Below are 25,698 nucleotides of genomic sequence, written 5' to 3'. Positions count from 1 at the left end.
AGCACTGTGCCTAGTTTCAGCATCTGTGAGCATCCCAGGATGGGCTGAGGCACACCCTACCTTTGGAGAACAGAGCAGGTTAGATGCATGAGGCCAGGAAGCTAAGGTCCCTTTCCAAAAGCAAGGGTGAGACCTTCTGTCACCCAGCCCAGCTAACGTAGGGGTCATGGAGCATGCCCAGAATGTCAAAGGCAACAGATGTCCTAGAAAAGGTTCTCCCTGCCCCATTCTTCCCCCATCTCCCTTGGTACTTGGAAGGCAGTGGACCTGTGCTCCTGGGCTTGCCCACAGCGCAGGTCCCAGGCTATGTCAGCTGCAGTCAGCTTGAGCTGCTCCAGGTGTGCCGGGGTGGACGGGGCACAGATGAGCACAGGGTCTCAGGCCCACACCCTTCTCTCTTCTGGGGGATGACAGCATGTGGTGGCTGGGGTGGGGGGGCCCGGGTGCTGCATCTGTGGGATGAGTACAAAAACGTCTTTTCTTTGCTAACTAAAAGGCACACCTCTGTCCAGTGTAAGACTAGTTAGAACTGTAACATAGATACATAGATTCTGTTGCTCTTTCAGGACTAGAACACTCTGGAATGCACCTCTTCTTCCCCTTATGGTGAAGTTGTGACTTTTTTCCCAATAGATTTTTAAAGACTTTCACGAAGGAGCCATTAATTTTGGACCCACCTACAAATATGATGTTGGCTCCGCTGCCTACGACACAAGCGACAAATGCCGCACCCCAGCCTGGACAGACAGGGTGCTGTGGTGGAGGAAGAAGCACCCTTTTGATAAAACAGGTGAGTGAGGCAGGCGTGCTGCAGAGCGGGGTGGGTGCATGCTGCAGCCACCGAGGGAACAGAACCGGTGGCTCAGCCCAGTGCTCAGCGGCCGTCTTCCTGATAACTCAGATGATGAAAGATTGCTGCAGACGTGAAGCGCTTTGGGAACTGCTTTGAGGGAGTCCCTTCTGGCCTCTGGAGACTGTGACCTGTCAGCAGGCCTGGCCCAGCTTTCCCCATCTCTGAATCACAGTTGCTTCACCCCTTGTCTTTTATTTTGAGGGAAGGAAGAAAAAAATCAAGGTGCCTATCTCTTTCCCACTCCGTATTTTTTCCAGTCCATTTTGTTCAGCCAAACTCTCATCTGCTTAAGGCTCCAATTCCAAACTGAGCAGGAGCAAATCACAGTAAAAATGAGATTTTTTTTTTTTTTTTTTTTGATCCATTGGTCGTCAAGTTTGTTTTGAACAATTATGAAGGTCCAGCTGGAAAGTGAAGTTCGGACGCCATAAGCTAGTACATAAACAGTGCCATGGCTTGAGAGCGGTGTCTGCTGAGAATTCAAAGCCAGAATACATCTGCCGATAAATGCTCCTTCAGATGGCTTTGTGAGCATCTCCACAGCCCAGAGTATGCAGAGGCACGGGCCAGAAGGAGTTCTGGCTTCCAAGGCTCAGCACCTGCCACTGTGTGAATGGCTCATGTGCCTGTCATTCCTGGGCCCTCAGTGAAAACAGCAGGGACAGCTGTATTCCAGGCCACAGTTAGCCCTCCAGGGGGGGTGGCCCGTGGTCATGTTCATGACTGTTCTGGGTAATCTTCAAGTAAGAAACTGCTTTAGCCCAGGCCCCAAGGCAACTGACGCCCAGGTTCAAGCTGCAGGGGCTAAAGCCCGTGAGCCTGAGCCACAAGGTGGTTTGGGAGAGAGCTCTCGGCTAAAACATTCATAACCACATTTGTGTGTATTGATACGGTTTTGTGTTACATGTGTGTCTCTTGAATGAACTCCTGTGCGTAGCTGGAGAACTCAACCTTCTAGACAACGATCTGGACAGTGATACCAAAGTCAGGCACACCTGGTCTCCCGGCACCCTCAGGTACTATGGTCGCGCAGAGCTGCAAGCATCTGATCACAGGTACGGTCCGTGCTGGGAAAGGCAGTGTCTCCTCTAACCCCAAAGGAAGCCAAGATGCTACCCCTATAAGGGTGTGTGGTGTGTGTGTGTTGGGTGTGTGTGTGTGTGTTGGGTGTGTGTGTAAGATATACTACTGAACACAGAAGGATACAACAAATATCTGTGTAACCATTGAGAACTAATACTTTTGGCATTTTCTCTTCACTCTGTATCATAAATACAAAGATAAAACTGCTACTGTTTTATGGTTTTAAATATTCTTAAATGATCTTCCTGCATAGCCTGGCTTTCTTTTTAGTGTTTTCAAGATACAGTCATGTTGGTATTAGCGATCAGGCTCACTTATTTGTGACTGCTGCCCACCATTCCACTGAGCAGATCCATGGAGTTTACCCATTCACTGACTGATGAATATTTTGTCTAGTGTTTTGTTATTACAAACGCCGTACCATTCCCCATCTAGGATTCAGGGATGTCACATACTCGACGTTACTGCTCCAGCCTCGGGGACCACACACCGAGAATGGGAGGAGGCAGTGTACCATGAGGACAGTGATCTAGTGACAGCTGTGGAACCTCTTGCAGGGGACACCAGTAGGTGGCCTTTGCGGGGAGATAAGGAAGAGTTTCCTCTTCCTATGGCTTCTACCAAAACTATTACAATTTCAACTCCTTCAAGGAAAGGAATAGAGAAAGAAGGTGGTGAGCAACAACTGGTCAGCTCACAGTAGGTCTAGATCTTTAGAGACCTGTTATGGTTGATACATTGTATCTACTTGGGGAGTCTAGAGGTTTGGCTAAGTGACTCAGCAGGAAGCCAGGGTGCTTACTTTGTATACATCCTGAGCCTGTGCAAGAGGAGGGCATGGAGATTATGTGAGAGCTACACGCCCCTTAGGTGGGGGTAGCCTGCTTACAATGTAAGGAGGGAAAGAGGCTGCTTGCCGCCATTCCTCCCTTTTGCTCTGGCTGCTTTGCCATTTGGCTGCAGTCCCCCCCTTTGCTCTTGTTGCTTTGCTATCTTCTGCCTCAGAGCCAGCCAAGTATGGACTGAAACCTCCACAAACTGTAAGCTAAATAAATCTTTCCTTCCCTAATTTTGGGCATTGGGTATTTTGTCTCAGCAACAATAGAAAAGTAACCAAGACAAGACCTATAAATTTTTAGCTGCCTGTTGTTGCTAGAACACCCAAGACATGTACCTTACAAATCTTCTAATGTATGACTTCAAGCTTTGCTAGTTGGAGGAATACAGCTAAAACCATTACCTAACCAGCATCTATTGAGATCTTATGTGCTAGCTCTGTTCCTTAATCTCTGCAAAACACACAAGATCATGGTCTCGTGGAATTTTCCAGAAGAGACAAATAATATAAATGCAGTAAGCGCTGCTTTCTCCTCACTGTTCAGGCTTCTGCCTAGATGACCTCAGAGCAACACCTGACAGGAATGTGGCTGTGCAGACGGTGTTCTCAGTGGGCACGTGCCTGTCACCACCAAGGAGCCGAAGAGGACAGAGAGGCTGGAGCAGAGAGGGAGGGGGAAAGCCACAGAGTTGAGGCGAGCAGGAGCCCAGGCCTTATGTTGCCCTGTAGGTGGGCTGTACGCTCAATTGAGGAGGGGCTTTCAGTAGAACCTCCTGAAAAGACTCCAGTAGGGCAAGGGTGGGAGCAAGGAGCCAGGCAGCAGCCATCACAGTAAGCAGGGAAGAAGCACTGGTGGCTTTGGAGAGGGGCCCAGGGTCCTGGTGGCAGGGTGTGGTGGAGGTGTCCTGGTTGCTGCCTGTGTCAGGAGTCCGCTCCTTGTCATTACTGAGTGAGTAGGAGCTGCCTGCCTCAGCTATTCCTGGTTAGCACTGGCCACACCTGGGGCAGAACTCGCTCAGTGTGTGTCCCTGTGTAAGAGTTTTCTCAGGCTCTTTTTTCTTGCCCTACATGAAAAAAAAAAGTAATGACATTACCCTCTCCTCCCGGTCTCTTAAGTTTTGCAGTTTTCTCTGGTTTTCATGGGTACCACCTTTTACCATGGCTATTTTTTAGATGTAGTCTGCCTGCGTTGCCCAGGCCTTGAATTCCTCGGCTCAAGTGATCCTAACCTCTGCTTCCCTATTAGCTGTGACTATGGGTGTGTGCCACCTGGAAATAAATCCTTTTTTTTTCCTGGTGCTGGGCCTCAAACCCAGATCCTGGCTAGGCAAGTGTTTACAACCATGCTCTACCTCGTCCCTGTCACCGCATTACATATCACTTCAAATTATGTTTTATTGCCACTTAACATGGTATTATAAATCTTTAATAAAATTACATCACTCTCATCATAATTCATAACCTTCAGCGTTACTTCCTGGTTTTCCTGTGTGTGTGTATGTATGTCAGACAGATTTCGGCATTACTCTCAGTGACTGTGCAGCATATTACCTACGGGTACATTGTGACTCTTTCCCTACTAGGAAACAATTACATCGTTTCCCTTTTCCCCTCCCATCGACAGTGCTGTGAACAGTCAAGCTTTGTCTGAATCTTTGGCCAATTCCGTAGAAAAAAGTCCTAGATATGAGATTACTAATGCAAAAGAGATATCTGGTTGTGAGATTCTTTTTCCAAGTTGCCAGGTAGCTCTGTGAATGATGATTCTGGATGATCAGTGGGGTGGCTGCTATCCCACTCCCTGACACCAGCAGGACTAGGGATTGCAAAGTAAGAGATCTTGGCTGATGGCTGGGGATTTTCTAATAGTGAATTCCATTGTTGAAGTACTGTACATCCTTAGATAAAAATGCTACAGTAACACAAAACCAAACCCGGGATAGGGCAGCCAGCCTGTGGACTCACGAGTGGATGTCAGTGTTCATGGCACTGCTCTGAGGCACAGGGGACCAGGCCTGGCCACCGGGACGTGACACTGCTGCTGGGGCTAACCATTCTCTGCCCTCTCCCCGTGTCTGATGCAGACCTGTGCTGGCCATCGTGGAGGTGGAGGTGCAAGAAGTCGACGTGGGTGCTCGGGAGAGGGTTTTCCAGGAAGTGTCCTCTTTCCAGGGCCCTCTGGATGCCACTGTTGTTGTAAACCTTCAGTCGCCAACCCTGGAAGAGAAGAATGAGTTTCCCGAGGACCTGCGTACTGAACTCATGCAGACCTTGGGGAACTACGGGACAATCGTGCTTGTCAGGTAACCGCCGCCAATTAGAGGTGGTCTGGGGAGTATCCAGTGTGGGCTTAGGGGTGTCGGCAGTCATGAGAGCTGCTGAGGCCTTCCTGGCGCTGACCTGACCTATCTTACGTATTTCAGGATCAACCAGGGGCAGATGCTGGTGACTTTTGCAGACAGTCACTCAGCTCTCAGTGTCCTGGATGTAGATGGTATGAAGGTAAGTGGCCTTGGAGTTACCACTTGGTCACGGCCTGGACCTGACCCATCTCTACTGTCCTGTGGCCATGTCTTCCCCTCTCCTCAGGATCTGTGTCTTTTTCTTTTTCTTTTTACTCCATGTACGAGGGATTGAAACCAGAGCTTTCAAACTGAACTGTATCCCCAACCTTTTTTGATTACCAGGTCTTGCAAAGTAGCTAAGTTTTCCAGACTGGGCTCAAATTGGTGATCCTCCTGCCTCAGCCTCCCAGAGTTCTGGGATTATAGGCAGACACCACTGGAGAAGAAGCTGAGATTCTCTGTTCTATTTCTCCAGTGCCTCAGAGCCAGCCCTAGAGACACGCAGAATCTGGGGGATCTAAGAGCGAACTTAGGGTGTGGCTCCTGCTGGCGTGTCCTGACTCACACCTCTGAGCACAACAGGGTCCATCTTGAGGCTGCGTTTCAGAACGTGCAGCTTATATTTAGTTTCTGGGATTTTTTTTGTGGTTGTTGTTTCTGGTTTTTTTCCCCTTTACTCTTTAAAATGAAATTTTATTTCAAAGCTATGAAGTAGTGAAAGAAGAAAGTAGAATCACCAGGCATGACCTACTTGTTCTTCAAAGAACAGTGAAGGGAAATTGGAGCCAAAACAGGGTTAGTAAGATCAAGGCAGGGCTTTTCCAGTTTGAATAAACTTGCTGCTGTTTTAGGCCAGTATTTCTATGGCCTATTTGTCTCCCTTAGTTTTTGTGTCTCTGTCTGCTTTGATGTTCCTTCTCTTCTCCCCAGCCCTCCGGTAGAGGGATTTCCACGTCCTCCTCCATGCTTGATCCTTGGTGATTGGTCTGGGGCCCTTCATTTGCCCCTCTGGAGCCACTCTGCTTTTCTACCTGCTCTCAGCCCTAGAAGCCTGCCCTGCACCCACCCTAGCAGCAGGCATCCTTGGCCTTCCGTTTCTTTTGAGTTGGGCCAATAGAAGAAAAAGAGAAGAGAGAGGTTGGAGCATTTATTCCCGCAGCTCCTAATCTGCCAGGTCACCTCAGTTTGGCTGAGTTGACTGAAGATCACCTCTACTCTCGTGATCTTCGGGGACCTCCTCCTCTGGGTCTGGTAGCAACTTCCTCTCCTGTCCCTTCCAGAGTTTGTAAAGGTTTCAGTCGTTAGCCAGCTGGCTCCCAGGCATGGCAGCGTGCCAGAGGAGAGGCCGTCCACGGCAGGGGAGGCAGAAGGCAGCAACAGCAAGCAGCGAGCGATGAAGCCGCTGGCCTCCCTTTCCCTTTTATCCTATCCAGGTTACAGGTCTTTGGGGTGGTGCCTCTAACACCCAGGGTGGGGCTTCTAAATATCCAGACCCAGAGCTATGCTATTTCCTATCGGTGGACTGATCTAATACCACACACCCTTAATCCCAGTATCACACACCCTAGATCCAGATCTATACCCTAGAAAAGCCCCACGTCTGAGTCCATGAGGCTTTGCGGGGAACAGTTAGATACAAGCCATAATGTTCTGCTCTGGCCCCCAAAATGCACATTCCTTTATGCAGAAGGCATTTACCCATCTCTCAGAGCTGCTGAAAAGTCCAAATCCAAATCTTCTCTGAAATTTAAGGCAAACTCTTAGCTATGAGCCCCCGTACAAATGTAAAGAAAGTTAAACACTTCCTATAGAGTCTGCTTTGATAAAACCTTGGTTTTAAATTTGCACAGAATGAAATGCTGGCGATGATGGTTCCGACTTTTCTGTAGACCAAATGTGTGGAGCTGTGCTGATCCTCCCTGGGGTCTGGACCCTCAGTTTTTGTTAGTAAAATGTGGAGGCAGCCTAGCACCTGTGCGTGGGCTGTATGTGGAGAAGCGCTTTGTGACCAAGGGGAGCTGCGGTGACCTTTATATTGTTCCCACTTGCTGTGGCACCCTCACAGGTGAAAGGCCGAGCAGTGAAGATCAGACCGAAGACAAAGGACTGGCTGAAAGGTTTGCGAGAGGAGCTCATTCGAAAACGGGACAGCATGGCCCCCGTATCTCCCACCGCCAATTCCTGTTTGCTGGAGGAAAACTTCGACTTCACGAGCTTGGACTATGAGTCAGAAGGTTAGTGACCTGCAGGAGAGGCAGGAAGCAGCTCTCTAGCAGTGGCAGGCAGTTTTGGAAGCCTCTCCTAATACCCTGCCTTCCAGAGGTGACAGCATGAACATCACATCCCATGGTTCCACGCACGCGTGTGCGGGATGGCGCAGGAAGCAGTAAAGGGACCCGGAGACATCCATTCCCACATTAACAATAGCCTTGAGGCTGTTGGGGATGTGGGGGTGAGTGGGAGAGCTGGATCTGGGGACATGCCTGCTGAGGGTGTGCCGTGGTGACCTGCCTGAAAGGCTGGGCTGTTGAACTGGAATTGTTTTCACTCTCACCGTGATACGTTCCTCCTCCAGGGGATGTTCTAGAAGATGACGAAGACTATTTAGTGGATGAGCTCGGGCAGCCTGTGGTCTCAGACAGTGAGCTGGGGGGAGACGACCCTCCTGATGCCCCCAGCTTCACAGCAGTGGCACCTGCCAGCAAGTCACCTGCCCTGACCAAAAAGAAGCAGCATCCGACGTACAAAGGTAGTTCAGCCCTCCTTTTCTCACTAGGGTTGGAACAGAGAGTCCTTCCGTCCATCACAGGGGCATGCGAGTCCCGGAGAGGCCCAGCTGGGAAGGCATAGAAGGGTAGCACCAGGCTCTAGGCAAGACTCGAGTGCCACATGCCGATTTACACTGGGTTTTTCATTTCTTTTCTACTTCTTATACCCCCCTATAATACTGCATTCCTCTTTCCTGTGTGTATTCAAGTGACCACAGTCTCGACTGGTTTTACATTTGTGACATTTTTTTCCTCTAAAACTTTTCTAATTCAATTCCTTACGAGATATTCAATATCTATATCCCCATGCATTATTTCATTCACATAATACTGTATTTTATGCCGTCATATTGTACAGTGGCCCCCACTATATCCTTTTAGCCTTAAAAGGAGCTAAAAAGTCATATGGCATGAACTGAATAACCTTGGTATTCTTTTGAGTAAGCTTGAAAATTGAACAGCTTTACATGGAAAGTAAAGTAGTTCACATTTCAGCTTTAGACTAAATTGATGCTGTTCCATCCAAAAATGCCCCCTGCCATCGCTCAGTGTCACCAGCAGGGGCAAGGGTTCAGCGTGTCTCTTTCAGCTGGGACTAGGGCAGAGGACAGGACTGAAAGTGCATTCAGTGCTTCTCGGGGAGAAGGCCTTGCTGGGAGAGGTACACGGACCACCATGCCCCTTGGACCATATAACAGTCTGCAACCCAACCTGTAGCTTGCCTGTCTGGAACCATCTGCAGCCTCCAGATTTAGGGATTGCCGATCCCTGCCTTAAGGCATTGGGTTGGGCAGGGGTGGGATGGGCCGCTGACATCTGGTATTTCATGAAGCTCCCTGGGTGAGTGCGATGCACAGCTAGGTTTGGGGGTGCTGCCCGGGGCAAGAGCAGCAGCCTCCATCAGAGTGTTGGGGCTGCTCTGTGTGTTCCCACACAGGGCTCCAGCCCTGGCATGGAAGTGGCGGGTGGCCTGAGGCAGCCTTTCTCCAGGGTGGCCTTCATCAGGCCGCCTCTGGGGACCAGGACGGCCAATAGTGCAAATGTCTCCTGAAGGCAGAAACTGATAGAGCAACAGGGCTCTGGGCCAAGCCTGGCCTCTCATGAACATCAAGAGGGGATCTTCTCGATGCTGTGGGGTATTCAGCCATTCCTGCAAGAAGGAATCCTTCTGTCTCCCCTGTTCCAGGCCCTGGATACTACGTGAGGCTGACCAGTTGGATTTGAGGAGCAGGGTGGCTGAGCCAAGATGAAGTGAAAAGGGCTATGTTGTCACGTGGGAAAGCAGACCTATCACTGTCCTGGGTTTATATGTTAGAGAACAGAAACAAGCATCTACAAGTGTCCCTTTGGGCCTCTTAGAAGGGATTGTGAAGCCCAGCATGGTGGTACACACCTGTAATCCCACCACGGGGGAGGCTGAGGCAGGAGGATTGTGGTGCTCAGGGCCATTCACAGTGGCACTCAGGAGGTGGCTGGCAGAGCTTGCCACTGGAGAGGACTGGTGTAAGGGGGAGAATATGCTCAACTTCCAACACAGTGGTCACATTTTAGAGTGAGGAATTAACCATTTGTCTTCCCCATGGGCTGAGGACTCTTTAGGGGTTGTGGTTTCCACTGTCTCCGCTGTGGAAGTCCAGTTGATAACACCAAAAGGAAACAGGCCTTGCACACGGTTTACCCAGTGTTCCAAGCAGGCATCAGGCCCCCCACCCGAGCAGAAAGGGTTGCTGTCCCCATCCTGGCCCTTGGCTGTCCCGCAGCAGCTCTGCCTGCCGCGCTTGCTTCCCTGCAGACCGAGGTCCCACCCTCGTGTTTGGAAAAGACTATCTTACTCACACCTGCCGTGTCCTCCAGACGATGCTGACCTGGTGGAGTTAAAGCAGGAGCTGGAAGCCGTTGGGGATTTCCGCCACCGTTCTCCGAGCAGGTCTCTATCAGTCCCCAATAGGCCGCGGCCACCTCACCCGCCGCAGAGGCCGCCGCCTCCAAGTAAGACTCCGCTCGCTTGCACTGTTGCCACGATGCCTGCCGGGAATAACTGCGCAGCTCCTGCTACTAAACAAGGGACGCTAAACAGGCCTCTTCCGCCCCTGAGCCCCACCATGTGCTTTTCCTCGCCAGGCCCTCCTCTTTGTCTCAAATCCACGACGTATTTGATAGCAGAAGTATCAGGGGTTTCCCATGTAGATCAAGCAAGTCGAGTCCTTACACAGCTTTGCTTTGCCTGCAGCTGTCTTCGCTCGGAAACCTGTAAGATGATAGCTGGAGCCGCCGGCTCCGCACGGGATTCCTCTAGCTGGTCAGGGTCCGCCTCTTCCTTCCTTGACTGCACCCAGCTCTGCTGCTTAGGAGTCTGGTCAGCACAGGTCCCTATCATGCAAGTCTCTAACCCAGTCACAGTGCCCACCTCAGAATGAGCCTTGCCCTGCTCTGCCCTAGCCTGGGTCTCATAGCCTCATTTTCTTCTGGCACCTCAGACAATGTTTATTCTGTCAAACCTGCCTTAGTAACCAGAAAGTAAAGTTGCAACACACTTTTCATCAGTTTCTATTTTATCACTCCAGTTCACTTCTCCCCCTCAAAAACGCTACAGTCAGACATCATCAGTTTTCCTACACCATGACTTTCAGAATTGCATTCACTGTGCATAACATCCCAGTAATAATCTATGGCAAGCCAAGAAGCACATAACTTTTTGAAGCATACTTTTGCTTTTTTGAACTTATACTCAGAAAGTAAAAGAAAATATAATGCAAAAGTAGCAAAAATGAAATTTAGCTCAGCTTGGTGGTATACTCCTGTAATCTCAGCTGTTTGGGAGGCTGAGGCAGGAGTGTCACAGGTTCAAACTAGCATGAGAAAATGAGACCCTTTTGTAAAATAAAAACTTTTAACAGGTCTGTGGAAATAGCTCAGTGGTAGAGCATTTGCCTAATATATGCTTAAATTCTTGGGTTCAATCCCTAGTACTACAAAAATTTTTAAAATAAAATTTATTTTGTTAGCATATATGCATTTACAGAAATTCACAGATAGGTACACTTAAAATGTATGTATTTCACTGTACCAGTATGTAAATTCATGTCAGTTTTTATTTTAGATTAGTACATGTGTATAGTACATAGCATTTACATTCCTTGTGGGAAGTTGGCTCATGTACATAACACATCTTACTCCTTTTTTTATCCCCTCCCCTCCCCTTCCTCCTCCCTCCCCCTCCCTTTCCTCTCCCTCTTCCCTCCCCTTCCATCCATCCCTTGCTCCCCTTCTTTTCCTTATCTTCTTTGAACATGCTCGCAGTAATACTGACATTCCCTGTGTGGAGTTGTTCACATAACACATCCCAATTCCATTTTTCATCCCGTCTCTGCACCCCCCCAACTCTTGACCCCTTCCCAGCAGAGAACAGTCTATCTCCCTACTTCCTGTTATCTATTTATCTTGCTCTTTTAAACTGCAATGTATAATTCACATTGTGAAGATTTTTATAGAGAACTATACAGAAAAACCAATTTTAAAATTTACTTGACTACCTCCAAATAATAGTTGTTCACCAAAAAACTTCTAGCCTTTATCTGGTTGCATATATCTATATCTACACATAGTTTTCAAAAATTTGATAAAATTGATACCCATTTTGTGGGGTCATTTGTCTTTCACTTGATGTGTCATGTTTTCTGTGTCGTTAAAAATTCTCAAACATGACTTGATGGCTACCAGCATAATATAACATTGTTTGTTTGGGTTTTTAAAAAATTGCTTTGGGTTTTTTTTTTAATTGTTTCCCCCCCAAATTTTTTTTAAAAATTTGGTTCTAATAGTAGTGTGTTTTAAAAAGTGTTTTAAATCACTTAAAAATCAATTAACTTTTATATCAGATTAGAATCCCCAGGGTGTTAGATTTAAATGTGCCCTCAATTCATGCTTCTCCAGAGGATCCGTTAGTAGGCCCAGCCACTAGAGACTCTAGAGAAACTTGGGGGGTGGGCACAGTACTGGAGTGGAGCCCAGGGACTCCTGCATGCTCGCTGAGCACCCTACCTCTGAGTTGTACCCCAGCTCCGGGAGAACCTTCAGCGTCTGTCTGCACGGCCACTTCCTGCAGCATCTTGCAGCTGGCAGGCCAGCTATGGCATTGCTACTGCTGAGATTCTGCCCTCATTGGGTTTTTACAGCTGGTTTGATGGTAAAGAAGTCGGCTTCAGATGTGTCCATCTCCTCCGGCACACATGGGCAGTACTCAATTTTGCAGACAGCAAAACCTCTGCCGGGAGCACCTCAACAGCCGGTGAGTCCCTGTGTTCAGTGCTGAGGAAGCAGTCTTCATTTCACAGCTGAAGGGCCCAATCCAGAGGCCACACGGGAGTGCATCTTCTCGGGTACCACATCCTCCCTGGATTCTGTGTCTTGCAGACCTCATCTGCCCAACCCCTATGCTGACTGGCAGCCCCTATGCAGGTTGGGAAGTGGTTCTAGCAAAGCAGGCTTGGATGAATGATCCCCAGGACCTTGCAGGGCAGGAGTGCTGACTTCCAGGTGCCTCCGTTTCTGTCCTTCCAAGTCTGGCTTTTGCCCTTCATCTACAGAACATTGATCGGTAGAAGGGAAAACAGAAGGAATTCAGATCAGTCAATAAAATGATGGTCATGATTAGCTAGAGAAGAGGCTAAAGAGAGACCTCCTGAACCTAAAGAATGGAGTGGAAGAGGCAGAGGACAGCAGAGGCAGGGGTGGGGACACAGGAACTCAGGGAGGAGGTGGAGGGCAGGGAAGCCCGGTGCTGCTGGGACAGCAGACACACCCTGGAGAGCTGGCCCAGGCAGGTGCCCGCAGTCATGGCAGGTGAAGTGGTCAACCAGATGCCTGTTGTCTACAGTGATGAGGGCAGATCCTCAGAGACACCTGAGACAGGTTGAGGAGGTAGAAAATGCACTTTTAAGGAAAATGTATTTGGACGATATTTCAATACTTCCAGGCCATGAAAGGTGTGGCTCTGATTCCGAGGTCTGGCTTTTATCTGGTTGCTGAAATAAAGATAGAAGGTGGGTTTGCCCACACTGCAAAAACCTGTTATCCCCTCGTTTGGGAGACGCAGGCCATCTTTGCATTCCTCCTGGAACGAGAGTGCCCCAAGGAGGGGGAAGTTGAGAGACAGACGTGCAGGAGACTCTGTGTGTTTTTGTCACCCTTGGATGAGACTCTGCACCCCCCTGCACTCACATACCAACCACCCACCTGTGCAGACCTACAGGTGGGGAATGCGCCCCGAGGGCTGTCCTCCCGCCTGTGTTAATACCTTTCTCTTCCAAATTCTGTCCTCAAGCCCAAAGCTAGGACTGGAATAAGCAAACCTTACAATGTCAAGCAGATCAAAACCACCAATGCTCAGGAGGCAGAAGCAGCGATCCGATGTCTCCTGGAGGCCAGAGGAGGTAGGTGGGCTTCGGGGTTCTCCCCGCTGGCTGAGGAAGAAAACCAACTCCTTTTCATCCTAGAAAAAGTGGGCCTAGAAAAGAATGTGGCCTTTTTTTGGAGGCAGAATTAAATAGAAGTATCCTTTACCAATAGCTTATTTAGATTTATTGCCCATTTAAAGTTATTTCTTCAAAGTTCAATGGGTGCATAAAAATAATCCTAGGATTATGAAGCAGTATTTAAGGAAAAGTGAACAAATGAATGTTTTAAAAGGTTAATGTTGCAGGTACTAATTCATTCTGCCAGCTCCATTCAGAAGAGGCAACTGGGTTGTGTGTCTTTATGTCAGGCACAAAATCTCCATTGTCAGTCGCTGGCAAGTGTACATGAATTCTGTCCTGTCAGGCAGGGACCACCTCTCTGCCTCACTGCCTGTTAATTCTGACATTCATTGTTTTGGTATTGGCTTTGTTCCAGTATCTCTTTTCCTTAAAAAAAAAAAAAAAAAAAAAAAAAAAAGGTGAGATTATGCCCTTTGAAAAGGCATACACTAGCCAGGCATGGTGGTGCACCCCTATAATCCCAGCACTCAGGAGGCTGAGGCAGGAGGATCACTGTGAGTTTGAGACCAGCCTGGGCTACAAAGTGAGTTCAAGGCCAGCCTGAATTACATAGTGAGACCCTGTCTGAAAAGAGACCAAAAAAAAAAAAAAAGAAAGAAAGAAAGAAAGAAAGAAAAAGAAAAGGTATATGCAGTTACAATCATCTAATTTGCTTTTAGCCAGTGAATTTAAGCTACTTGGAATTCTCAAATAACATTTAAGGACAGCGTGAGTTAGAAGACTGAGAAACACTGTTGTAGGGTTATACACTATAGATTTTTTTTGTAATTAAAAAAAATAAAACTGTGGATGTAAGAACCCACTTGTCCAACTAATAAATAGATAAAATATGGTATATCAATACAATGGAACATTATTCAGCCATAAAAAGGAATTACTCATACGTGCTACATCGTGGATGAACTTTGAAAATGTCATAGTAGGACACAAAAGGTCACATACTTTATGATTCCCTTTACATGATGTATGCAGACTCCAAAAATCCATTAAATCGGAAAGCTGTTAGAGTCCAGGCTGAAAAAAGGAGGGAATGGGGAGCAACTGCTATAAATACGGAGTTTGCTTTTTGGTGTAATAGAAGTGTTCTGGAATTGGATAGTGGGAATGGCTGTGCAGTTTTGCACATACAGTGTATTAAAAGCCACTGAGTGGTATACTTAAAGTGGGTGAATTTTATAGTGTGAGACTCATATTTCAATAAAGCCATTATTTTTTAAAAGGCTCTAGAGATGGAGATGTTAGTAGTGGTTCGAGGTTTGAAATCTACCACAATCCCAGTTCAACATTTTCTTGATCTTGGGCCCATGCATGTGTTATATTGATGCATTAAATTTCTCCCCCAAGAAATGTAGTTATGCAGGAAGCGTTCTGTATGTATCCTGTCTCAGTGACCTCCCATCAAGCCCACTCATAGATCCCAGGTCCCCTACTGAGAAGGTGGAAAAGCAGGAGCTGGACATAGCCGCTTAGTCCAGACAATCCTTAGGGATTTTTGTTTTAAGAAAAAAAAAAAAAAATTACATTGAATCAGTAAGATATAAACTCGTCCAAACGTTAAATCATGCAGTGGATTGTCTCTTGTCCTCACACTGAGTCACAGGATTTTATGTCCCAGGCACCCTGGAAGAAGCTGTAAATGCTACGGCCCTGAGGGACCAAGGGTCCTCCAAACCAGAGCCCTCCCTGGGACCTCCACTCCTGCCCTGTCGGCCGGCACCCAGGGTTCCTGCCATCAAGAAGCCAACCTTAAGAAGGACAGGAAAGGTAAGAACCCAGTAGCCTGAGCGTCTTGACTCTAAAGTTACTTAAATGGCTCATTAGTTAAAATTATATCTCATGGACAAAAGTCCAGTTGAATTTGGTTTCTCCACCCACAATCCTGAGACCCAGGCTCAGCCGCATCTTTGAGGAAAACACTTCCTCCGACAGCCACTTTGTCCCTGGCCTCCCAGCTGCATCTTGGCACCAGCTGAGCAGGAGCAGCAAGCTGACTTCCACAGGTTCCCTGTGACAAGGGCAGCTTGGAGGGGCTGCGCTTCCTCGCTGGGGGATGCGCGCTCACACGTGGTCCAGAGCTCCCTTCCTGCGTGGTGTGTGTGGTGTGGTGTGCATGTGGTTTTACATGTACAGATCTCGTGTGTGTTAGATAATAACTGGTACCTGGGTTAGCAGATTTGCTCGCTCTCCTGCAGCTGCCGTCTGTGGAGGTCCCACAGCTCTCCTTGCCTTTTTTTGCAGATTGTTTTTTGCTCTCGCTCTCAAGCTTCTCAGCCTTGCTTGCTGCTTCAAAGACATGAGTTTGTAAGGACAGTAGCTGCCCAAAGACTGTCACCTATAGACACATCCGGATCTTCCGTTTGATCTCAGTTCTAGGAACGGGACGTTCGGTAATCCTCGCCTGGGCATTGCAGAATGCCTGCTGCTTTTCTGCCTGTGGACAGCGTGAGGTTGCTGTGCATGTCCCTCCTCGTGGGCTTGCTTTGTGTTTTCTGGGTGGCACTTGTCCCACGTTGGCTTACTGCCAGCTGTCCATTTTCCATGCCTTCTTGCAAAATGGACCTCCTTTGTCCTCTTTCCTGCACTCGCTTTGTCTTTGCTCTGAAACACAAAGAGCAGACAGAAATGGATTCATTTTCCCCAACCTGCTGCAAGTTGTTAGGGTACAGGGTTAGTGGAGAAGAGAATATGTTCTTCCTTTGTTCCTTAGTGAACCAGACAGAATACCGGAATACTAACTACTGATACGCACTTTCACACAAGAGCTTCCTTTCTCATTGTGTGGTTTTCTTTGGGATATTTTGAATTAAAACCAAGGAAGTGAAGCCCCTCTGTAGAGTTCTCCATTCTTCTATAGTTACATATGAAAGATTCAAGGTCAAAGTATATCCATTAGTCCTCCAGTTTGCTTCATGCTATGACATAAGTTACTTCACCCTACCGTGGTACAGACAATGAATTATCTGCCAAGCCCGCCACTCCAAGAATGTCTCCAGAGAAGTTTGCTTTGAATAAAGGAAGATGGCAACCCCATTCCCTAAGGTACCGGACACAGCTTTGTCTCAGATTACTTACTGAGGCCCCACTGGCCTTGCATTGGATTTGCTGGTCTGCCCAGTCGGGGTGTGTGTGTGTGTGTGTGTGTGTGTGCTCGCCCGCCCTGTGCTCTGTCCTGCCTGATCACGTTTCCAGTACCTCAGACATTCTCCATGCCCAAACGGGCAGAATGTCCACTCTGTCTCATTCATCTCTGATCCCTGCTGACCACTGAGTGTCTCTGTGACTTGGCGTCCCAAGCGCTGCCTCCCCACTTACCCTCTGTCTTCCCTTTCTCAGCCAGTGTCCCCGGAAGAGCAGCTTGAGCAGCACCCTGTCCATTTTATACTCGGACCCCCAGAGACAAGCCTTGAAACACCCCCTGCAGTGACAGCCACTCGAGTCCCTCCTGTTCCCAAGCCAAGAACATTTCAGCCCAGGAAAGGGGTGGAGAGGAGCTCGAGCAGCAGAAAGCCAGGACCAGACGAAGCTCCTCTCGTGGCAGGAGCCACTGTGCTGCCCTCTTCAGAGGTCCCATCTCTGGTGCCCAAGGTACCCCCAAGAAGGAAGAAATCTGCACCAGCGGCTTTCCACCTACAGATCCTGCAGAGCAACAGCCAGCTTCTTCAGGGCTTGCCAGGCAGCAGCAGTGCTGGGGGCAGCTCTTCACCCGGACCCCAGCCGGACCCCAGCGCACTCTTCCCGCAAGTGGATTTTCTAGGCACTTCATCTGCCCCAAGTCCCAAAACTAATGGCCCCAGGGTAATGAAGCCAGAGGCAGCCTCCCTTCTTGGTGATTGTCAGGACCCTTTCTGGGGCCTTCTCCACCACCCTAAACTGCTGAATAATGCCTGGCTTTCCAAGACCTCTAACCCTTTGGACCCCGCGGCCAGAAGCTCTGAGAGGGCACAGACAGACCCAGCACAGCTCAGCACTTCCGCTACCAAGGGGCAGCTGCTCCCAGACCATGGGGGAGAAATCTTTGGCCGCTGGGTGTCCATCAGTGACAAAGACAAGAGAACAACACTGCAGGTGTTTGACCCACTGGCAAAAACATGACCAATGGGCTTTGAAGATTCCCTGTAGAATTCTTCCCTTATAGACTGTGCTCAACTGGGTCAAAAAGACATTTATTTAAACAAAGGCACCATTTGTGAAAAACCATTTGTGCATCTATCCCTTTAAAAAAAAAAACAAATATTGTGTCTATTCTTCAATAAGATTATTATTCAGCCACCAAAATTTTCTGTAAGACTTGTGCATTTTAGGTTTGCTCTCAGGGGAATGGGATCCTCCTGTTAGAGGCAGTGTGTGTATTTTAAGGAAGGAAATTTAGCTGATAAGGCCCAAGTTCTCTTCTTTATGGTGAATCTTAAATGGTTGTTCACTTTGTGTGTGTATGTGGTGGGTTTTTGTTTGTTTTTAGCTTTCTTTGTATTTTACAGATTTGGAATAGCTCTTTGGTGAGGACTACCAAAAGGTTATGCATAAAGGATGACATTAAAAATGGGGACATTATGAGCTGTTACTGGCCTACTTTAAACCAGGTTTAGTTTTTGTTTGTTTGTTTTGTCTTTGTTTTTTTTGAGACAAGGTCCCACTATGTAGTTCAAGCTGGCCTTGAACTCACTATGTAGCCCAAGCTGGCCTTGAACTCGCAGCGATCCTCCCTCAGCCACCTGAGAGCTGTGATTACAGGAGTGTGCCACCATGCCCAGCTAAACCAGGATTAAAAAGTCAATTAGAAGCAGAAACTAGGTCAACCAAATGACTAGACCCTTAATTTCCTTGAGCCATTGTGTTTATTTATGCAGTCAGCCTTTCATATCTTCACACTCTGCAGTCACAGATTCCACCAACTGCTAATCAAAAATAAAACAACTGCATCTGTACTGAACATGTACAGACTTCTTGTCATTATTCCCTAGACATTATAGCGTAACAACTATTTGTACACCATTTATACGATATGTATTAGGGATTATAAGTCATCTAAAGATTTAAAATGTATGGGAAGAGATGCTTAGGCTATATGCAAATATGATGCTGTTTCATATAAGACTGGAACATCCAGATTTGGGTATTTAAGGGGATACTGGAACCAGTCCCCTTGAGATACTGAGGGATCCCTATACATGTGTGTAAACCTGGATTGTGTGTGGATCCTGTGGGAGCTGGGATCTTACATTGTTTAGGTTCTAAAGTATATACCATTAGCTTATGTTCAATTTAAATGCCCTGAAGACTCTGGTACTAGGTCTCAGACATTTCATACCTTATAAATAGCTGTAGTCTTGAGTTACAGGGTGTGCTTCTTCAACCAGTTTGTGTCCACCATCTCACCCTTATTAAATGAAGCCTCGTAGACTTTTCTTCTTCCCCTTAGATATTCCCTAAAGATACAGACTCATACAGGCACATAGTGTTTCCATTGTTATAATCTAAAGAGTGTTTGTTTTAGCCTCATCTACCTGGCCATGGCTTCAGGAACAAGTGTACTGTATGGCCCTATATATAAGGATTCCTGGGGCAGAACGTCTGAATTTGCTTACCTGTATGTTTATTGGGTTTTTTCCTAACATCTGCATTTTTCCTACATGTTTCCAATACCACTCCTTACCTAGTCAGGAATTGAAAACGGCATCACCATACCGCTTTACATAAGGTCTAGAATCAGCTTGGCAAGAGATATAGTATTTTGGCTAATAAGTTCACTGGCAAATCTTGTGCCTCTTGCCCTGTTTCAGAGTCTTTCATGAATGATGCCATATTGTCCTTCATGGACCTAGGGGAACTCCTGTCCGAAATGCTCATCATTGGTACGATCACCGTCATCTTGCCTAGGATACACCACTCTTTGGCACCAGTCAGACCTCTGGTGTTTCAGAATTCATTTTTACTGTCATTATCTAGATATATGACAAGGTACCTAAACCTGGTACTCAAAAACTCATATATCTCATTTAATCTGAAAATTGATAAAAGAAAAAGGAATTAATGATTCACTCAGATAACATGCATAAAAGATGGTTTAGGTGATGAATACCTTCTGTGGCACTTAATGTATTTTAAAGGATTATGTTGTTCACCTCTTGTGTTTGTTACAGAACTTTTTAAAAGATCATATAAAGAGTTGGGAGGGCCAAGATGGGTTGCTTGGAGAAGTAAAATGGACAAGATGGATATCTCAAGTAACAGGTATAATCAGGAATAGAACTGAAGATTTCTTTATTCAAATGCTCTTTTTTTCTATCCTCTCTTCCTGTATAAAAAGAGGATGTTTGCAGTGCTGGAAATAGGCCTAATTAGTAGGTCTCTTTGTTTTCAATAGCAAAACAAAAATGAATGGTACAGAGAACAGGATTCCATTATGATAGGCTCTCATAATACAAGTAGTACTTGAGAACCTGTCAGTAAATATTAACACATAATATTGTATTGGCAAGGTCAGTACAATTACAATGACAATGAGTTGAACAGTATCATAATGAGTTGAACAATAAAATTACAATGAATTGAACAAGTATTGCTTGGCACAGTGGTGCACTCCTATAATCCTAGCACTCGGGAGGCTGAGGCAGGAATATTGCTTGAAAGTTAAAGACCAACCTGAACAATATAGCAAGACTATCTCAAAAAGAACAAGCATTATTTCATCATGGATGTTCAGATTTAATGAACAACACAGGCTAGATTTTGACCAGAGTTTCTCTTAAAAATAAGAGGATAATTAGAACAGCTTCACCTGATTTTAAAATCAATGCTTACTAGTTTGAAGATTTCCCAAGTTAGTAGGAGTCCACTGAGGAACTTTACAGTGCAACACTGTCTCTGACCCCAATATAGTCCCTTTTACAATGTCATCTCAGACTTCTTGTCTGTTTTAAAAATTTGTTTTGATATGTGACTGAAACCAAGCAATTTCTATACAAGCTTAAAGTTGTCAAAGCTCAAGATATTTAACAAGATACTCCTGGACATGTATATGAGTATAAGTCAAGTACTCAATTGCAGCTTTCATTTTATAATGAAGTCATTTTGGGCAAGGAAAGCTGCAGAGATTATTTATTGGGGTGGTTAATTAAATACCTGTAATGTTTTGGAAGTGATATTTGTACCCATGTTATACAGACTGTGTATTAAATATTTGTATTTTTAAAAATTGGTCTTATTTCTTTTCAGATGTGAAGAGAACTTTGGAATATCATCCCAAGCTAGCCTCTGTTCTGGATCAAATGCAATTGCTAGTTATTTATCTGCGTGAGTTTTGGTTTTGAGTTGTTTTTTTTAAAAAAAAAAACAACACTATATTAAGTTGAAAAAAAAGTAATAGGTTAAGAATTTTTGACTTTGAAGCTCATTGCCATTGCATAGTAGCTGTATGCTACACTATAAGACTTCCAAGAATTCATTTTCTGTAGGATCTTAGAGCAAACATAAACTTTGAGCTGTGGAAGAGGTTGAAGTATGTGACTGCATAGAGGCAGAAGAGAGCACCTGTGTCTTGGTTACTTTTCTCTTGTTGCTGGGACAAATTACCTGATGCCCAAAATTAAGGAAGGAAAGGTTTATTTTGCTTACAGTTTGTGGAGGTTTTAGTCCATACTTGGCAGATTACAAGGCAGACTGGCACCTGGCAGAGAGCTACAGCTCATGGCGGCAGAACACAGCAAAAGCAACAAGCACACACACAAGGGAGGAAAATGGCCAGAAGCACAAAAGCCAGGAAATGGCCCCAAGAACCCTCTAGCTCTCCCTTACATATGTAAACTATCCACCCCAGGGCGAGTGCAGCTCTCACACCCATCAATCAATCAGACTCTAAAAGCCTGCCCCATGGCCACATGAGGCTTTGGGGGGACACCCAGATACAAACCATAACAACCTGTTCTTCAAGTTCTATCAGATTTGTTCTAAGCTAATTAATACACAAAGTATAGATCATAATGTTCTTTTATTTTTCAGGAATATGAATATACTGATCTCTAGTAAATACGGTTAGTCCTTCCTGACCAGTATTTCTTCGTGCATCAAATTTGCTTAATCTGAGTGTGCCACCCCGCGGCGAGGGTGAGGAATAAGGAAACGGGTGGGTGCTGAGCCGGCCTTGCCCAGAGAGTGGGGAAGTCTGGCTTAACACTCACTCTCATCGCAGGCAAAGTATTTGCTTGTGTCTCTGTGTGATAAGGAGAGTGCAGATGAGAGATTGCCAACAGAGGGTTAGGGAAGATTTGGAGAAAAGTGTTGAGAATTTCTAACAGTTTATTTAATACATTTTATGTTTTAGAGCAATTTTAGGTTGACAGCAAAATTGAGCAAAAATAGAGTTCCCGTATGTCCCCTTCGCCCCCACACACAGGCTCTGCTGTCATGAACATCTTGCACCAGAATGGTACATTTGTTACAACCTGTGAGCCCATACAGACGCGTCATTGTCACCACAGGCCGGGATTACATAGTTTCATTACATAGTTTCCTTTCGCTCTTGGTGGCTTGTCTAAGGGTTTGGACAAGTGGATCTGCTACCATATCTCACAGAGCAGCTTCATTGCCCCAAAACTCCTCTGCTCTACCTTGCATCCCTCCCCCAGCCAGCCTCATTCCAGCCACCATGTATTTTTTATTGTCTCCATGGTTGTGACCTTTCCAGAATGTCACAGAGTTGGAATCACACACTATGTAGAATTCTCATAGTGGCTTCTTTGACTTGAAATAGATTTATATTTCCTTCACATCTTTCATGAGGTGGCACCTCATTTCTTTTTAGTACTGAATAATACTGCACTGTCTGGATGTACTATAGTTTATTTACTACTCAAGGACATCTTGGTTGCTGCCAAGTTTTATCAGTTATGAAAAAAGCTGCTATAAATATCAATGCGTAGGTTTTTGTGTACACATGTTTTCAAAATACTAAATATGCAGTTGCTGGATCATTTGATAAGAGCATGTTTTATAAGAAACTGCCTTCCAGCCAGGTGTGGTGACACATACCTATAATCCCAGAACTCTGGGAAGCTAAGGCAGGAAGATAGCACATTCAAACCTAGCATGGCCAATTTAGCAAGACCCTGTCTTCATAATAAAAAAAATTTTAAAGTGCTAGAGATTTAACTTAGTGGAAAGGTCCAGGGTTCAGTTCCTTATACCACCAAAACAAACAAAAACCCTGCCTCCCAAAGTGGCCGTACCATTTGGTATTCCCACCAACAATGAATGAGAGTTCCTGTTGCTCCACACTCTTGTCAGCACTTGGTATTGTATTTCTGGACTTGGGGTATTCTAATAGGTATATAATGCAATCTTCTTTTAATATATAATTCCCTAAAGACATATGATCTTGAACATCTTTTCAAATACCTGTGCAACATGTGCCTGTAATCCCAGCATTCAGGAGGCTGAGGAAGGAGGGGCACCATTACTTTCAGGCCAGCCTGGGCTACATAGTGAGTTCAAGGCCAGCCTAAATTACACAGCAAGACCCTGTCTCAAAAAAATTTCTTTTTAAGTTTTTAAAAATCAAATATTTATTTGCCATCTATGGTGACATGTCTGTGCAAAGTCTATTTTTAATTGGATTGTTCATTTTCTTACTGTTGAATTTTAAAAGTTCTCTGTATTTAATATAATAGTTCTCTATCAAGATGTGTCTTTTGCCAGTATTTTCTCTACTTCTGTGGCTTGCCTTCTCATTCTCTTGATGTTTTTTTGAAGCAGAAGGGATAAGCATTTGGAGAGTAACAAAGTAAATTTATGTAGCTAGAAAGAGATGTTAGCTGATGAGAAAGAATTTCAGAGGACCTAGGGTTTGAATCTGTAGGTAACAAGCAGTGGGTATTGATCAGATACCTAAGTAAATCTGTGTGGTAGAATGGTTAGGATTACAGGCCTTTTGTGGATGCTGAGCAACTCTTTAAAGCATTTAGAGCATAGTTTATAAATGGTGTGAGATGGATGTCCAACACCTTATTCCTGAAAGATAATTACATTAGTACCTTACCCATTGTTCTCACTTCCTTCCTTAGGTTTTGAAAAGATCCCTTTTATTGACATTTTCAAATAACGATTTTGAGATTTATATACTCTTTTTTGTTTTTTTAAAAACATTTTCATTTATTTCAACGTTGTGTCCTTTATTTTTAAATTTTATTCTTTTTCTAATCTTAATTAAAAGCAGAGTGGGCTTTAATATTTTTAGTCTTCCATACTTAACAATGAAGATAATTAAGTTTATCCATTTTTGGTAATTATACCCTTAACTGCACCCTACACATTTTGGCATGAAATATTCTCCTACAATTGGTAGGTTGTAAATTTTGCTTTTATTTTCTATTTGATTGAAGGGTTACGAAACTAATTTCCAAGTAAAAGCTCTTTTGGTTGTGTTATTTTTGCATTTTAAAATTACTTCAAAGTTTATTGGAGTGTGATCTAACAATGTGACCTATAAACACATCTACTACTTAAATTTTTTTTTTTTCTATGAACCATTTTTATTTTATTTACATTTAACACGATTATACACATTCCTGTGTCTAACAAGATCTGAACTGTTTCATTAAAAATACAGTACAATAACATTCAACGTGAGGTACTTCATATTTATGTATTTTCCTTCATAAATAATGCTGTAAGCTGCTAAAGTCAAGCACTCTGATGCCAAGTGGCTACAGTGTGTTCACTTAGCTGAGTTTATTTAAACACTGTCTCACCTGAGTTCCTCATCTCCTTGGCCCAGTCCCGGGGCAGCCAGGCACTCTCGGTTCCAGCACCTGTCTGGCTCGGCGGGAACCCACACACAGGGCATGCTCCCCGGGACCTTTAAATTTTATTGTTTGTGGCCATGTGCAAATTGATTTTTAGTACTGATTTCTTCAATATACATTTTTTCTTTAGTTGTAGAATACAACATTTTTGTGTGAGAGGGAGGTTGAGTTGATGTGTCAGTTCTTTGTAACTTGCTAGAACAGGTTCTCTGCAAGGCGGATCTGCAGGGAATGGTGAAGGCCCTAGTTCTAGCTCTGCTGTGAGAGTCTCCCACTGTTCTTACCACAATCCCTTAGATCAGTGGTGGCAATCCTATGGTGCATGTGCTGCAGCCCTGAAAACTAAGAGGTTTGCCATCACTGCCTTAGATTTTGTTAAATATATACTTTGTCGCAAGGCTTTTGAATCTCTAGAGACTTTGAATAGTAAATGTCTCTGTGGGGAGAGGGTTTCCCTGAGTTCTTCACGAGGCTGTTCCTGAATTCTGACCCTCTGGGCTCTCTGTTCTGTGCCCACGGCCTACCTGTCTGTCCCTGTGCCGATGTGATACGGTCTTCTTTAACTCTGATATCTGGTAAAGGCGCCTTCCCACGGTGTTCTTTTTCTCTGAAACTATCTTGACTATTTTTTTACGTGGAATTTTTTCTTTTTACCTTTTAGATATACATAGTAACATTTATCATGGGGAACTTGTACCTGTGCATGATTTATCGTGCTGCTGCTTTTTTTCCCCATTCTCCCCATCCTCTCCTCAACCCTTCTTCTGCTGCTTATTTACAAAAGCTTCGTTTCCATTTTTTCCCTCTGTTTTCCCTTCCTTCCTTTCCCTCTCCTTTGTTCCCTTCCCCTTCTGAACAAATTTCAAAATCAATTTGTCAATTTCCATTTTTTAAAAAAACTTCTTGGAATTTTTGAATGGGGCTGCTTGGAACAGAACAGACATCTTTATAATATTGCATCTTTAATCCAGGAACATAATATAGTTTTCTCCATTTAAGATTTACATGAATGTTTCTCAAAAGTATTTGTTACTAAGAAAATTCAAGTATACATGAAGTCAGAAGGAATAGTTTGAAACCTCATACATCTATCACCAAATGTTAACAGTAACGTTTTCCTTTGCTGAAATATTATATTTGATTCCTAAACATTTTCAACACATATCTCTTAAGTAACATTAATGCTGTGATTATATCTAACAATTTTTAAAATTTATTTGGTATTTTTAAAAATTTATTTGGTATTTTTTGCTGGTGTAGAGAAGTTTTTTTTTTTGTACAGCAACTGAATTAGCAACTTTGCCAAACTTTCAAAAATTCTAACAATATATTGTATTTTAATAGACTCGGTATATCATTAAGTATGACATTACTTATATGCCATTACTGTTAAGAAGGCTTCCAACTACATTATGACAAACCACCTATTGTGTGAGTCAGTTATGAAAATGTTAAAATACACCCTGGAGTTGATA

General features: G+C 45.0%; 1 protein-coding gene across 7 annotated transcripts in view; it reads left to right on the top strand.

The window, feature by feature from the left end:
• The window catches only part of Synj2 (synaptojanin 2), a gene marked incomplete at its 5' end in the record, with an annotated part of 95,146 nt that extends 77,161 nt beyond the window's left edge, over positions 1–17,985 (top strand). For 2 of the 7 annotated variants that reach the window (XM_013517392.1, XM_013517391.1), the window contains 12 exon segments: positions 634–790; positions 1,791–1,908; positions 4,859–5,077; positions 5,198–5,276; positions 7,185–7,353; positions 7,695–7,868; positions 9,742–9,876; positions 12,063–12,175; positions 13,211–13,319; positions 15,040–15,188; positions 15,663–15,811; positions 16,758–16,846. In XM_013517392.1, coding sequence (XP_013372846.1) covers positions 634–790; positions 1,791–1,908; positions 4,859–5,077; positions 5,198–5,276; positions 7,185–7,353; positions 7,695–7,868; positions 9,742–9,876; positions 12,063–12,175; positions 13,211–13,319; positions 15,040–15,188; positions 15,663–15,785 — 1,545 coding nt within the window. 7 annotated transcript variants of the gene reach the window in all.
• Between the last annotated feature and the right edge of the window lie 7,713 nt (positions 17,986–25,698).

This window comes from Chinchilla lanigera, unplaced genomic scaffold (genome assembly GCF_000276665.1).
Source record: "Chinchilla lanigera isolate Chin_1 unplaced genomic scaffold, ChiLan1.0 scaffold00038, whole genome shotgun sequence".
NCBI lineage: Eukaryota > Metazoa > Chordata > Mammalia > Rodentia > Chinchillidae > Chinchilla > Chinchilla lanigera.
This window is presented reverse-complemented; position numbering and strand designations above follow the sequence as displayed.